The sequence below is a fragment of the Cicer arietinum genome, chromosome 2, assembly GCF_000331145.2.
Source record: "Cicer arietinum cultivar CDC Frontier isolate Library 1 chromosome 2, Cicar.CDCFrontier_v2.0, whole genome shotgun sequence".
NCBI classification, from domain to species: Eukaryota; Viridiplantae; Streptophyta; class Magnoliopsida; order Fabales; family Fabaceae; genus Cicer; species Cicer arietinum.
In genome coordinates, this window is record NC_021161.2 from 3,827,688 (window position 1) to 3,844,081 (window position 16,394).

The 16,394-nt window shown below is 28.9% G+C and overlaps 1 protein-coding gene across 1 annotated transcript in view; it reads right to left on the minus strand.

Annotated features, from left to right (window-relative positions):
• The window catches only part of LOC101504028 (uncharacterized), a 33,850-nt gene extending 28,810 nt beyond the window's left edge, over positions 1–5,040 (minus strand). The window contains 2 exon segments of the mRNA XM_073365159.1: positions 4,531–4,755; positions 4,882–5,040. Coding sequence (XP_073221260.1) covers positions 4,531–4,755; positions 4,882–5,040 — 384 coding nt within the window.
• Positions 5,041–16,394: the final 11,354 nt, after the last annotated feature.

Here is a 16,394-nt window from a genome sequence, read left to right on the forward strand (position 1 = left end):
GCGCGCGACCCGCACCAGCAACCATAAAAACGCATATTTTTACTGTTTTAGGGATCTTTTTGACTCTTGGGAACTTGGGAGACTTGTGCCCTAGCATAGAAACTCAAAGACGGCCGTTTCTAACGCCATTGAAGCAGTTTTATCAAGAATCATCCATGAATCATTCTTGTAATTCTTCTTTAATCCTTATCTTTTGTATCTCTGTCATGAGTAACTAAACCCTATTTGTTAGGGATGAGTGTAACCAGATGAAACCTTTATTTTTCTGTTTTGATTTCTAGTTATATGAATGAGTTTATTGAATTGTTTTTCTCATCTCTGTGCTTAATGCTTTTTATTGCTTGATCAACATTAAAATGTTCTACGATTTGTATTTTGAAACGGAAGTGGACTTTACGAATGCTTGAGATGAGAAATTCATGAATTTGTAGTCTAGGGATAGATGCAGGTCATGAAACCAATTAAATTAGTTGCAAAGCAATAATTTACAAGAGAATTTCTATACGGTAATGCTTAATTCTAATCTTAAATCCACTAAGGAATTAAGGGTTACTTTGGAATTAAAGGTTCTGTCACTAAGACATTAGGGCAAGAATAATAAAGAGAATTCGGTAATAATTCAATAAAGGAATTCAGTAACTAGGATCAAATTAGACACCAAGGTTGGATTCGAAGTGAAACTCATCCCTGACATTTTTCTCATTATAAAAGATCAATTTTATTATTGTTGTTAATTTCAAACATTATTTCAATCAACTTGGGAACCTTTTTGTTCAATTTTAGTAATCAAATATAATTCAATAGTAAAACGCAATCCTTGAGTTCGACACTCGGTACTACCGTTTTATTATTACTTGCAACGATTCAGTACACTTGCTGAAACGCTATCAATTGTGCAGAACATACAATTGTGACTGCTCTCATTCTGTCCTTGATATAGTCATTAGTCTCATTCCAATTATCCCTTCTCTTGATATTATTCCCGAATGACAAGACATGGGAAGCCCTATGGATTCAACATTGGACAGATATTATGTACAAAATTCAACAGCTTCTTCAACAATGTATCGTTCAGCAATACAACCTTCTGGTCGACTTCTACTTTTTACGTACCCTTTTAATATTTTCATATATCGTTCTATCAGATACATCTATCTCATATAAGTTGGCTCACAAAGTTGTGTCTCCTTAACCAGATGAATAGTAAGGTGAACCATTATATCAAAAAACGAGGGTGGGAAATACATTTCAAGCTCACACAAAGTAACAACAATTTCCCTCTGCAATGTCGGTAATTTCTGAGGATCGATCACTTTACTACAAATTTCCCTATTGGTAGCAAATGCTCCATTAGAATATGACAATCATAGGTCTTCAAACCTCTTAACTTGAGGTCTTTCATACAAACCAAATTTTTAATGTTTGAAGAGTATCCTTCTAGAACTTTAACTTCGTGTAGAAATTTACATAAAATAATTTTTTCCTTTCTAGATAGAGTATGAGTGGCTGGAGGTAGATATGTGTTGACCAAGTCCAATCTTGCGTTGATGTCATCTTTAGACTTTCCTGGAACATTGAGTAATGTACCAATAACACTATCAAATACATTTTTTCAATATGCATCACATCGAGGAAATGTCTTATATACAATGACTTCCAATATGGCAATTCAAAGAAAGTTGACTTTTTCTTCCACCCAGTTTTGACCAGCTCTCCCGCAAAAGGTTTGCCAAATTTATTGGTCAAACCTTGTACTTTTTCAAGTATTTGATATCCAGTCGGTGCTAAAGGAGCTTTACCTTCCTCTGATTTTCCATTGAATGCATTTCTCCACCCACGATACTGATGACTATAAGGTAAAAATCTACGATGTCCAAGAAACACATTCTTCTTACAATGTTTCAACCGCATCCAATTTGTACTCTCTTCACATATAGGACATGCACACTGACCTTTAATGCTATATCCTGATAAATTACCATATGCTGGAAAATCATTAATTGTGCCGAACAACATAGCCCTCAAATTGAAACACTATTTCCTATACCCATCATAAACTTCCACACCTGTCTCCCACATACGTTTTATATGGCAATTCAAAGAAAGTTGACTTTTTCTTCCACCCAGTTTTGACCAGCTCTCCCGCAAAAGGTTTGCCAAATTTATTGGTCAAACCTTGTACTTTTTCAAGTATTTGATATCCAGTCGGTGCTAAAGGAGTTTTACCTTTCTCTGATTTTCCATTGAATGCATTTCTCCACCCACGATACTGATGACTATAAGGTAAAAATCTACGATGTCCAAGAAATACATTCTTCTTACAATGTTTCAACCGCATCCAATTTGTACTCTCTTCACATATAGGACATGTACACTGACCTTTAATGCTATATCTTGATAAATTACCATATGCTGGAAAATCATTAATTGTGTCGAACAACATAGCCCTCAAATTGAAACATTCTTTCTTATACCCATCATAAACTTCCACACCTGTCTCCCACATACTTTTTAAATCTTCGATTAGAGGAGTCAAGTATACGTCGATATCATTCCCCGATTGTTTGGATCCAGAAATTAACAGAGACAACATCATAAACTTACGCTTCATACATAACCATGGAGATAGGTTATAAATCAAAAAAATCACAGGCCACGTGTTGTGTGAGATGCTTTGAAGACCATGTGGATTCATTCCATCAGTAGAAAGTGCAAGTCTTAGATTTCTTGACTCTATCCCAAGTTCAGGATACTTGTGATCAATTTTTGCCTGTTGTGGGGAATCTGCAGGGTGTCGAAACATTCCATCTCTAATTCTTTCATTTGCATGCCATCTCAAGTGTTTTGAATCTTCTTCACTGCGATACATGCGCCTAAATCTTGGTATTATAGGAAAATACCACACGACTTTTTCTGGAGTAGATTCTTTCTTCTTATATCGAGAGACATTGCATTTCGAACACGCCTTTAATAATTCATATTCGTTTCGAAATAAAATGCAATCATTATGACACACATGAATCCTTTCATAACTCATGTCAATAGAGCACCAAATCCGTTTAGCTTCGTAGGTTCGACTGAGAAGTCATTATCATCTGGCAACATATCTTTTAAGAGTGTTAATAATTCTGTGAAGCTTTTATCAGACCATCCATTACTCGCTTTTAAGTTGTACAACTTTAATATCGCCGACAGTCTTGTGAATTTAGTACAACCATTATATAATGGTTTCTCTGCATCATTCAACAAACTCTCAAACATTTTAGGACAATCCTGAAGATCTTCTTCAATTGCTTTTGCAATCTCCTCAACTCGGTCCGGCTCATATGTATATGTATCGAAGTCAGTTGAAGCATATGTCGAACCATTCTCAAAATTAATGTTTCCTTTTTTTTCTCACCATGTCTTATCCAACATGTATAGCTTTGATCAATTCCATTCCATACTAAATGTCCTTCCAATTCATCTTCTCTAACGCATTTTCCAAAACAACATTTTAAACAAGGACAAACGACTCTATTTGGATCTTTTTCATTCTTTACTGCAAATTCAACAAACTCCTTCACTCCATTTTCATACTCTTTTGACAATCGATTGACAAACATCCATTTTCGGTCCATATTATACGACCTATATAAATGCAGTTACAAAAATAATAAGCTACTAATAACATTATACCAATATATAGTACACATATCTAATATTGGAAAATGGAAACCAAGTCCATTATTATGTAACAATTTCAAAACATAAAAGATTTCAAAAGAGAATAGATCAACAAATTTCAAAAAGAAAATATTTATTATGTAACAATTTATTAGTTTTGAATTATTAAAAAACTAAAGATTTTTTGACAACAACAAATTAATAAATACAGTACTTGAGACAACGTATCCAATTTTTTTTAAAGGAGGAGCAGTAGATGGCCGCACAGTACGTAGAGGAGATGAGGGTTCCCAGAGTAGAGATGATTAGGGTTCGTAAATTTGTTTTCAATTTATTTTTATTTATTTAAAGTAAATTATTTTTATTTAAAGTTAATGATTTTACAGCGCTTGTAAAATAAGCGCTCTAATAGATCCTTTAATTATGTGAAAGCGCAAGGTTTTTACAGCGCTTGTAACAAAAGCGCTCTAATAGGTCATTTAATTATTTGAAAGCACATGTCTTTTACAGCGCTTTTAACAAAAGCGCTGTAATAGGTCATTTAATTATTTGAAAGCGCATGTATGTTACAGCGTTTGTGAAAAAGTACTATAAAACATTATGTGAGGGCGCTTCATTTTACAGCGCTTGTGTAAAAGCGCTGTAAAAGCCTTGTAAACATTATGCACAAACGCTATATGACCCTACAACAGCGCTGTTTCCACAACGCTTGTCAAAAAAACATTGTTATATGCTCCGTTATTTTTAAAATATATTTACAACATCGCTTGTATTTAATAAGCACTGTAAAAGGTGCGCTATAAAATGACATTTTTCGCGTAGTGAAGATGGATCACGCTTGGTTGATTTATCTCTTTTTGATACCTTACTTTTGGCTTTTTTGGGTGCACCTTTTGTTTTAACCTTGGCAACCGGTGGAAACATCGACGTAGTCGATGGATACGCGATCTCTCGTAATTTACCTTTAAGTGAAATTGTTCTAGGTACATCAAGTTCTTCAAACTTTTTCACTACGACATCTATTTCATGTTTCACAGATAACTCTGAAGGTTTACTCGATGCATCAACATGGAAAGTTAATTTACTCCACTAAACATGAATAGCGTCTAATGGAATGGAACGTGGGATCATACTATATCTGGGTATTTCATATGCACAAGGTAGACCATGTGTTGTCCTAATTGTGCAACGATACTCAGTCTGATCAATACCTACATACTTCACGCGGTCATACTCTGCCGCAATGTGATCAATTGCATTTTTTGACACAACACCACGCAAATTCGCGTATAATCTGTTACTATATCGATGCACCTTTTGAATGATGCTCTTTTCAAATGATGCTATTATCTCATTGTGTTGTAATACAATCATGCTATTGATGGTTTCTCAAACACTGCATATATCACAAATACTATCTTGTAATATCCTTTTCAAACTCCAATGCGCCGACTCAACCCTTTGTGTTGTGGTGTTCCCAAAGTGCATAACTCTATTTGTCCACGCCTCAACAAACCTTCCTTGTGAGGAATTAACCACTTCTCGTGTACATAATCATAAAAAATAGGACAACTACTATAAATTCCTTCAAAGATAGCCAACTTCATGTAGTATTGAGCCTCATCATAACTGTAAATAAAAGCCTCTCATGCCTCCGTTATTTGCACTTGCTTCTTTTTTGGAAACACAGTCATCTTGCACTTGGCTTTGACATTCTTCCATATATGAAACAAGCATAATAAATTCACTGCTTTTAGAAAAACATTTTCAACCGCGTTCATCAAAGAAAGGTCTCTATCAGTAACGATGACTTCAATTTCACCACGTGTAATATGTTCATTCACCATTTGTAGTGTCCATGTGAAGTTATCAACACGCTCAGACTATAGATATGCAAATCCCACACAAAATGTCATTTCAGTAGATGTAACACCAATAATCTCAAGTAATGGCATTCGATACCTATAGGTCTTGTAAGTGCTATCCATAATCAATATTATGTGAAAATTATTTACAAGAGTGATAGCATCTGGATGGGCCCAAAATATGTCCCTCAACTCATCTTAACCCTCTACCTTCCTATATCGATAAACGTATTTGTCGTGTTCCATATATGTCAAAAGATGTTGCATTTTTGTTCTATTACCTCTAAGTGATGAACGATATGCTTGACGTGCATTGTAAACTTGTTTTATTGTCGTCAAACTTTCAACGTTATGATCCCTCAATGTCATTAAAATGTTTTTTTGTTTTACAAAGTTATTTGTCATATCACTAAGTACATTTTTCTCATCTTGAGACAATCATCCTAAGAAAGAGTGACCGATCAGTTTTTTTGGCCAATTCGTGGTTATGGAGACCACATATTACATGTAAATACCATCCATCACCAACCCTTGATCGTGTTCCTCTCAACCTAAATGGACAATCACATTTTCTAGTCCAAGTACTCCTCGTAAGATTAGGATTCTTCTAAGGTCTATATTTACCACTTCTTTCACAACCAATAATTAATTTTGTCTTTGTTCTTGGTCATGTTGTCACAGTTTCACATCTAAAAATCACAACAACAATTCCATTTTCCCTTCCAACATTTATAGCCCATTTCAATAATTCATCTCGTGTATCAAACATCATGTCGGTGGTAAACACATTAGTCAAATCAATCATAACAGGTTCAACTCTGTCATTCATAGCGTCAAAATTAGATTTCACATCATCACACATTTCTTCAAAATAAGGATCCAAATCATCATACGTTTCTTCAAAATCAGGTTCCAAACCTTCATACATTTCGTCACTATTGTCTCCCCCTTCATCCATTTAACTGCATCCAATAAATTACATAAATATAACATAAGAATTCTTAACTCCTAAACAATAAAAAAACAAAAACAAAATTCAAAATTTTATCACCTTACGTGAACTAAGAAAACGTATGTGTACCTGAACTCAGTTCACGTATCACATACATGAATTTAATTCAAGTGAACATACGTGAACTCAGTTCACGTGTATTTGAGATTTTACAATTTTCATCCTATACGTGAACTCAGTTTACGTATGTATATGTGAATTCAACATACATGTATGTTACGTGAATTGAGTTCACGTACACCTACGTTATCTCAGTTCACGTATGTAATATGAATTTTAAAACTTCATTGATGTACGCAAACTTAATTGACGTACGTTTACATAAACCTAATTCACGTAGAATATGAATTTTCTTAATTTCATCAAGTACGTAAGTTCAGTTCACGTAAACGTACGTGAACTGAGTTCGCGTACGAAACCCAGATTTAGAGAAAAAAAATATCAGCTACAAAACACAACAAAATACATACCTAGTATCAAAATGATTGAAGAATATTGAAGAAGATTGAAGGTGTTAGGTTAATGAAGATGAAGATGATGAAGTTAGAAGATGAAGGTGTTAAGTGAATATAGAGGAAAGGGTAGTTTGGGTATTTTGGGTTTAAAAAAAATTGAGGGGTGTGGGAAGCAAAATTGTATACTATATTGTCTTACGCTGTTTTTAAACTCTTCTAATTAAACAAAAGTCAAATCTCTAAAATCTCCCACACAAACATAAGATGATTTGTTATTATCTCCCTCACAAATTTTTTTTTCCGCTCTCAACTGTATCAGCCCATACATCTCTTCTCTCCCTCTCAACTCTAACCTTCTTCCACCTCGCCATCGCTATTCTTACGCACCAAATCAACTTTTTGTATGTGGAAATACCAAAAGTACCCTTGTAAAACTAATAAATTATACATTCTTCTCATTGCGTTAACCTACTCCTTCTCCTCTGTCTCTCTCATTCTTACGGAGAGATGTCAATTTTACAAGTTTATTAATTATTAAGTTCAGTCTACATATTGAAGAGGTAAAAAAAATTTATAGTTTAAAATGCTCCAAAAACAAAAACCCTAAAACCAAAAGTCCTTAAAATATTATGGGCTTATGGGGCTACATTTAAACCAAATCGATATTTTTTTGAAAATTAATTTCAAATTCTTTTTTGATTTTATTCCGAAAAAATAACAAAATTTCAAAAAATTTCGATAAAAAAGTTTAAATTTTTTTTCAATAAAAAATATTTACAAACATTTTATTTTTTTATTCGAGAAAAAAATCAATTGTTTTCAAAACATTTAGCCCATAAATGACCTCATTTAAACCCACAAAAATATATGTTTGATTAGATGAGTTTATGTGATGTGATAATAAAAGACGGAGGCATTGTGAAAAATTTATGTGATGATGGTGATGTATGATTGATGATATTGATATTGTAAATTTGTGACAAGTTTATGTAATAATGATGATATATGATTGATGATAGTGATGAGTTTATGTGATGATGATGTATGATTAAAGATAGTTTTTTTTATTTGCTAGAAAAATATAGTATAAACTATATATATATATATATATATATATATATTATTTTGGAGTTTATGGTGTCAGACTTTAAACTATAAAGCTACTACAAAAGGTTTTTAAAAACTCAATTGAAACCCTTATTTTATTGCATTTTTAGCACGTGCAGTGAAGCTTTTCTTCTAATTAGGTTTCGTTTGTTAATTGAAATTAAAGTGTTTGTTAATCTTAGTTTTTAACAATATAAAAGGACATAATTATTTAATTTAATATAACAAAAAGTGACATTTTTATCCAATACGTATAAATAGTAATCGTAAAAACAATGCAATTCATTTATTGTTTACAATTTGACATAAAAAATGAATTTAACTTTAACACAATGATAAATTAGAAGATGAAGAAATAGAAAGGGAAAAAGTTATGTTGTTTTGTGATGTAGAATTTACAGAAAATTTGTAAAAAAATTGTGTTGTTTTGTTCTTTTTATACGTGTTTTATATGTGCAAGAATTGTGTTGTTGATTCTGCAGAAGTTGAATTGTTAAACTTGTTTTTGGAACTTGAACTTTAAGTTTTCTTCATTGGTTAAACTTTGATTAAATTAAACATGTTATTAGAATTTGCAGTTGATTGTGCACTAGTTTTATGTTGTTTGTTCTGGTCATGATTAAAAAATGTGCAGAATTATACTTTCATTGTTGTGTTATTTGGTTTTCTTTGGCTTCATGATGTTTTTTGTTGCATATATCCCACAATATGTCCAAGTCCTTTGTTCAAGATAATATAGTAGATAAGGATTAAAGAAAATAGAAATTGAATAATCTTTATGACCTACCTTATTGGTAAAGAAATACTTCATTAATGAATTATGGAATACAAAGAAAAGGATGTCTCTGGTGTGGCGCTGAATAAATTTAAGGTAATTATACAAATTTGAAAATAGTAGTTTCTATCTTTATTTATGCTTTGCAGTCACTACTTCAAAATGGTGTTTAAGTCTTTATGTAAATTATGGATCCTTTTAATTTTTATTCTCTTATTCGTTCTAGATACGGCTCTTCATAAGAACAAATTTGTTTAAATATGTAGTGATTTAGTTGTTTAAAATTAAGATAGATTCTTCCTTTTATATGATTCTGATTTTATTATGATTGATATAAGATAATATAATTGTAAAATAATAATTTGAACTCCAATAAAAAACCAAATTTCCATTTTAGAGATTTTTCAAAAATATATATATATATATATATATATATATATTGAGAATTGATTAAGAGATTGGTTTGTAAAAAAAAAAAAGAAAACAATCTCACAATAATCCAATTCATGTGGAAATCTAATATATTAATGAGATTTGTTATTTGAGATATACCGATGAGTTTGATTTGACTGCAAAATATTTTTTATTTAATAAAATAGATTTGTTCCATATTAAATAAACTTTTCAAAGGAAACAAACTTATATTTGGATTTATTCTAATTATAAATAACTCTAGTTATTATTTACTATAATATTAAACTTAGTTTGTCACTGCAAATAAAGATTTAGAGAATCCATTAAGCTCTCTTTTGTTTTTGTTTTTATTTTTATTTTTCTTTTCTTTTGAGTTGTTATTTGTCGTGATATTTTTCTTTTTATAATTAGTTTGATAGTTTATTTTCTTTTCATAGATCACTGTCTTAGTTTTTATTATTATTATTATTATTATTATTATTATTATTATTATTATTATTATTATTATTATTATTATTATTATAATCTTGACTAGATTTGTAATCTATTGATTTTAGAACTCGATTTGTTAGAAATTGTTGATCTACTAATTTATAGAGTTTAGGAACTTATTATTGATTTTGTGATTCAAATGTTTTGATAATAACAAACTCTAGTTAGGTACTTACTTGTGTTATTTGTGTTGTATTTTTTATAGTGCGGTTCTACTTTTATAGGTTGACGGTCGCGACCCATAGAAACAAAATCGCATTACCATGGAGGAACTTACTTATCGTATATTCTCTAGAGATACTTGTGTTTACTTCGTGAATGTATGAAGTATTTAAATTTTATAAGAAAAAAATATTTATGTTAAAAAATTATTGAAAAATAAATAATTATTATTTGTGACAAAGTTGTGAAAACTAAATTATATTGGATAATTGTGCTTCGTGTTGTTTAATATATTTGTACATCCTTACTTGTTATATGAATTAACCTAACAAAAGTGCGTGTATCATGTACATTGGTGGATAAACCATTAGATTGATACATGTAGAAAATTAGGTAGATTGGAATGGAATGTCATTAGGTAGATTGGAATGGAATGTGTATAGGGAATAAAATTAATTTTTTCAATTCTTTTAATTATTAAAATTGCACTCTTTTTTATTAGGAGTTCAATTTTTAAGATTATAATAAGGCTTCAAAATCTTTATAAGATTACTCTGATTTTTATTATCGTCAAAATAAATTAATGGGTCATTCAAATCACTTCAACAAGTAAGACCAATCAACTGATAAATGTCGATAAAATTAGTTAAGCTGAATAATTTATCGAGTTCGAACTTAAGACTTTACAATTGTGTATGTTAGGCTCAAGTAGTGTTTATCATTCTTTCTACGGACAAAAAAAATGATCTGACATTTTTCCTAATATTGTAACATTTTTTTTCATTGTTTTTTCTCTTACTACAAATTTTTCATCTATTACCACATACCGAGTTTTCCGGATTCAAGCAAATGAAGACCCTTGATATCATGTTATGTTTGTTTACTAAATGCTTCCATATTTAAGACCTCACCTTTTAAGATTGTGAGTTTAATGGTTCAATTCTTATCATTAGTCCCATTATTCGTCATCTCAAGTTACTTTATTGCAATATTCCGAACCTATCATCCTTTGAGTTTAGTGGTCATAGCATTCAAAACTTTTTTTTCTATCCATGCTCCCCAACTAGCAACATTTTACTTGAATTCACAATGCCGAATGGAAGAACGAGATTCAGAAATTTTAGATTATGTTCTTATCTTGGACTTTCTCCCTCAACTTTAAAATCTCAGTATGACTTTGTTTCCATCAACGACAGGTCAAATTTTAATTATATATTATAATTATATTAATTAATTTTTGATATTTTATTAATTTTCCTTATGTTCATCTGTATATAATTTTTTCTTGATGGATGCAAATATCAATGTTCCAACAACTTTGGGTCCTTAAAACCTTAAAAGTTTTGGAGTTGTTAATTGTTGGATCACAAGAAGTCGATGATGATTACTTGTGGGTTTTAATTGTGGTTATGGCATGTCCACGTCTCCAAAAGTTATATGTTGGGGTATATACATATATAAAATCTACTATATTTTTACTCATTCAAATGTAGTTAGTTGTAACAACCTTTTTTCTACTTTACAAAATATTTCTAAACTTAAATTAATAAATTATTTTTAAAAAAAATTATTTTATTTGAAATATTTTATTTTAGTAATAATTGACTTAAGTTAAAGTAGAAATAAAAAGGTAGTAGTATTAACGAGGTGTAAGTGTTAGAAGAGATCATGCCACTTTTCCTTCTTTCCTTCCTACTCACTTATAGGTAACGACTTCTTTCAGCTCCTCTCCTTCCTTTTGCAGCTACAACCATTTTCTCAAAAAATCACTCCAATACACCAACAACTAATTATTGTTCATCATCTTCTCTATCTCTCATTTTTTCCTTCCCTTCTAAATTTCCCTAAACACAACCGCCTCTAAAGTACTCTCATTTTCTTAGAAACCTTTGCATGTCCAGTTCTTCCTCTAAAATCTCATCAATCAACCAAAACAGTACTGAAGGAAGATAAGGAGCAGATTGAGAAATCTATGAATCTGAAATAGAGCATAAAAGATAGGGAACAGAGAGTTGACAAGACAAACATCTTCCACCATCCAATTCCACTAAGATCAAGAATTTGAACAGCGTTGAATTGACCAAATTTTCAACTGGAATATTTCCTTCAATTTTGTTTTGGCTCAAATTCAGGTTAAATAACCTAGGCAAACTTGCAAGTTGTTTTGTGATGAAGCTACTTAAATTATTAAGTTGATGCAACGATAACAATTCTATAGGAACATTTCCTGAAATAAGGTTATTACTCATCACAAGGCTGATCAACATAGTCAACTTTTTTAACTCCTCTGGAATTTCTCCTACAAGATGGGTCGAAGATAAGTCGAGTAACTGTAACTTAGTTGCCTCTTCTAGTTCTCGTGGTATGCTACTAGATAAGTTATTGTTGGAGAAAATGAGGCTTGTGAGACTAGAACAAATGTGAAGTGGTTATTCAAAGCAAATGTTGTGTGCCAACTGACCAGTGAAATTATTATCGGCTAATTGAAAATTTTCCAAATTAGTAAACATATTCATTTTAGTTGGAATGATGTCACTTATATTTAGAGTGAGGATGTTTTGAATTCATTACACGTAATTCCCAACCAATTGCATGAATTGTTGCCAATCCATGAAGATAGCAAAGTTTGGCTTTGGTTGTCAAATGTTGTTTTTCACTTCAACAAAGCACTTGCTTCTATGCTTTGTATAGTTGAAGCACTAGATGTCATAGTCAAGACCATTTTGAAAGCAAAAAATAACATTACTAGCTTCATTGACTGAAGCATTGGAAAAATGAAAATCACAAAGAGGATAAGTTTTCTTACATGTCTATTGGGTGGGATTAGCAAAGTCATCCCCTAAGAAGAACCATTTAATTAGTCTATGGATATTAACCAATAGTTAATTAGTATTTGATATACTTAGTTATATTAGCTAGTTGTTATATAAATCTCATATCATTTGATGTAATGGAATAATTTTCTCATTATTCAATATACTTTTATCTCATTTTATGATTTCTATCTTGAATTGTAATATGGTATCAGAGGAATAATTATTCAACTACTTCATATATATCACAAAAAAATTTTGAGAAAATTTTCATTGAAAGTTAATTGATTTATTTTTTCTTTACTATTTGATTCTTGAACAATTTGGTCATTTTCTTCTTCTTCCCTCTCAAATTTCAAGTTAGAATTATCTCATCATATTGATGATTGTGATAAAAAAAAAATAAAAAAAAATAAGACAATAGATATTAAAGACAAAAAAAACATTGAAAATTGATTATGGGATTGATTTATATATTCATGAGAGAATCTAATATATTAATGAAGTTTTTTATTTGCGATATGGATCAATTTGTTTTGAGTGCTTATAAGAAAATATTTGTGTATGTAATAACATAGATTTGTTCCGTATTAAACAAACTTACCAAAAGAAAAAACTTATATTTAGATTTATTTTAATTATATATAATTTGAGTTATTATTTTTTTAAATATTAACTCTAGTTTTCACTATAAATAAAGGTTTAGAAAATTGAAAAAAGAATGAAAACAAAGAGAAACAGAAACATAAGAAACTTGTAAAATTGGTACGCGCTTCTTTTTATTCTTTTTTTTTTTAGTTGTTGCTTTTTCTTTTTGGTGTTTTTATTTTTATAATTATTTTTATCTTCATGTGTCTATTTTCTTTTCATAAATCACTATCTTAATTTTCAATTGGTGTTTTCGTGTTAATTCAATTTTGTTAATTATATAGCATTACTATTTATTGTGTTTAGAATTTTTGCACTATTTCTTCTGTTTTATACCTTTCGTATTGAAGTTAATATTTTTATTATCACTCATTGTTGATGTTAATATATTAGAATTCATGACATTGCTTGTATAATATTTAAAATTTTAAACACAATGTATAATTGATTTTCTGAAATATTAAAAGCTAAAATTTTGTAAAAAAAGGAAACTTATTTGATAAATAAAATATTCTTTTTTATTCAATTCAACCATATGGAATAAGTGAATTATAATGATAGCAATACACACACAACGCATATTTTAGCATCATAAATCTTAAGATGCATGTATTTAATATCATACATCTTAATGTTCAATAAATTTATAGTTATAGTTTCCTAACGTACTTCTTTTAAAAAAGTAGTGGGTATTCTAACAAATATATATATATATATATATATATTTGTGTATCTATATTGTATTGTCTAAAAAAAACTAATTAATTTGTTTGATGACATGTTGCGTAAAAAGTAAAGGAGTCAAAGAAAAACGATTAAAAGAATAATATATTCATAAACAAGACGAAAATATTATAAAGTTTTTATTGGTGGAGTAATTATGATATGTAATTCCTATTTATTGAAATATTTCATATTGAATTGATATATTGTATTAAAAAAGAACGTATATTTTCTAGATATAAAAATAGTAGATATTTATTGTTATAGAAACGGAGTAGTTATTGATATATATATACGGTTTAACGACCACGGATGGTCAATGTAAAACAAATTTACACATCCTACATCATTCATATCCTATTGTCACTGTAAACTTTGTAAACCGTTTTTTTCCATATATATAATTTATTAGATATTTATTTAAATTATAATAAAAAAACAAAATAAGAACGAAACACTTGAACGTTTAATTCATGATTGATTATTTAATTGAAGAAAATATATTTGAGATTATGATTCTCCGATCGATGAAAGATATTGAAATTGGGTTTTATTTTATTTTTTTATAATATACAACTCAGATTTTGATTTATTTTTTTTAATTTATATGACAGATTTTGAGATATATAGATTATATATCTTACGAATACTAAACTGAATATTATATCATTTATAAATAGAGGTTTAAAGGAGCAACAGAAAAGAAAAGAAGACGAAAAACAATTTACAAAATCGGTATGTTTCTCTCTTAAAAAAATATTGTTGTGATGTTGCTTTTTTTGTTAACGATGGTTTCATTTCTATCTCGTTAATAATCTGTAGATAAATTTATTTGTTTCTTTTGTTGTATTTGATTGGTGTTTGTGTATAAATTTACGACCTTTAGCTGCTTTTTATGGTCTTAACAGTATTTATTATTATTATTATTATTATTATTATTATTATTATTATTATTATTATTATTATTATTATTATTATTATTATTATTATTATTATGAAAATAAATTAATGGGTCATTCAAATAACTTCAACAAGCAAGATTGATCAACAAAATTAGTTTGGCAAAATATATTTATTCGAATTCGAACTTAAGACCGTACAATTGTGTATGTCCTTCTTTTGAACCTGACATACACAATTGTAAGGTCTTAAGTTCGAATTCGAATAAATATATTTTGCCAAACTAATTTTTTCGACATTTATTAGTGGGTTTTTGATGTCTATATCCTTCTTTTGAATTTTTAATCTTAAAATGCCCTAGTTTGAAAAAAAATATATATAGGAAGTTGTTATAATAATTTGACAAAACAAACAAATAAGAGGAACGTGTCAAAATAAATAACGTGTTTCTGATATTTGCCCGATAAAATAGGTTGGATATTGATGTTAAATTAGTAATGTATCAACTTCCTCCTCTTTTGGCACATTATTATAACAAATTTCTCCTATTTTTCGTATCTAATAAATAAAAATTAATGAAAATAATAATAATAATCATAAAATATAAATTTGATGTATTTTTTTCTTCAATTTTTTGTATTTTTTTTTTAATTTAACGTAGGTTCAATTTAATTAATTTTATTTAATTAATATAATATACTTTATTATTATTATTATTACTATTATTATTTTTATTAACATTTGGAATATTATTAAACTATTATTGTTATTTATTTATGTATTATTGTTATTATTATTATTATTATTAAAATTATTATTATTATTAAATTTATAATTATTATTTTTCATAATAGTATTTTGATTTTTTAAATGTTTTAATTATTTTTAAATTATTCAAATAATAAAAGTAATTAATAATAAATACAAATATTCTTTAAATGACAAAAAATAAAAATAATATTGTCACAGTACAAGTCCCATCCCCAGGATGCGAAATGAAAAAAAAAAAAAAAAAAACTTTTTCACGAAGTCCCATTCTCAGGTTGCGCAACTGGGACAAAAAAGTAGGGTATTTCTGTATATTTTTTTTTAAACTAGGGCATATTGGGATTAAAAATTCAAAAGAGGGATATAGGCATAAAAAAACCCCTCTATTTATGGATTAAAAAAATGATCTAACTTATTTCCTAATATAAAATATTAATTTTTTTCATTGTTTTTTTTTTTCTTACTAGAAATTTTGTATTGTTGATATTACTATATTAGTGACCGCTACAATATATGTTGTTAGCTAAATTTGTGTTTGTTTTAAATAAGATCTGAGGAGTAATCGATTGTTTTTTTTTTTTTTTATGTTGTTAG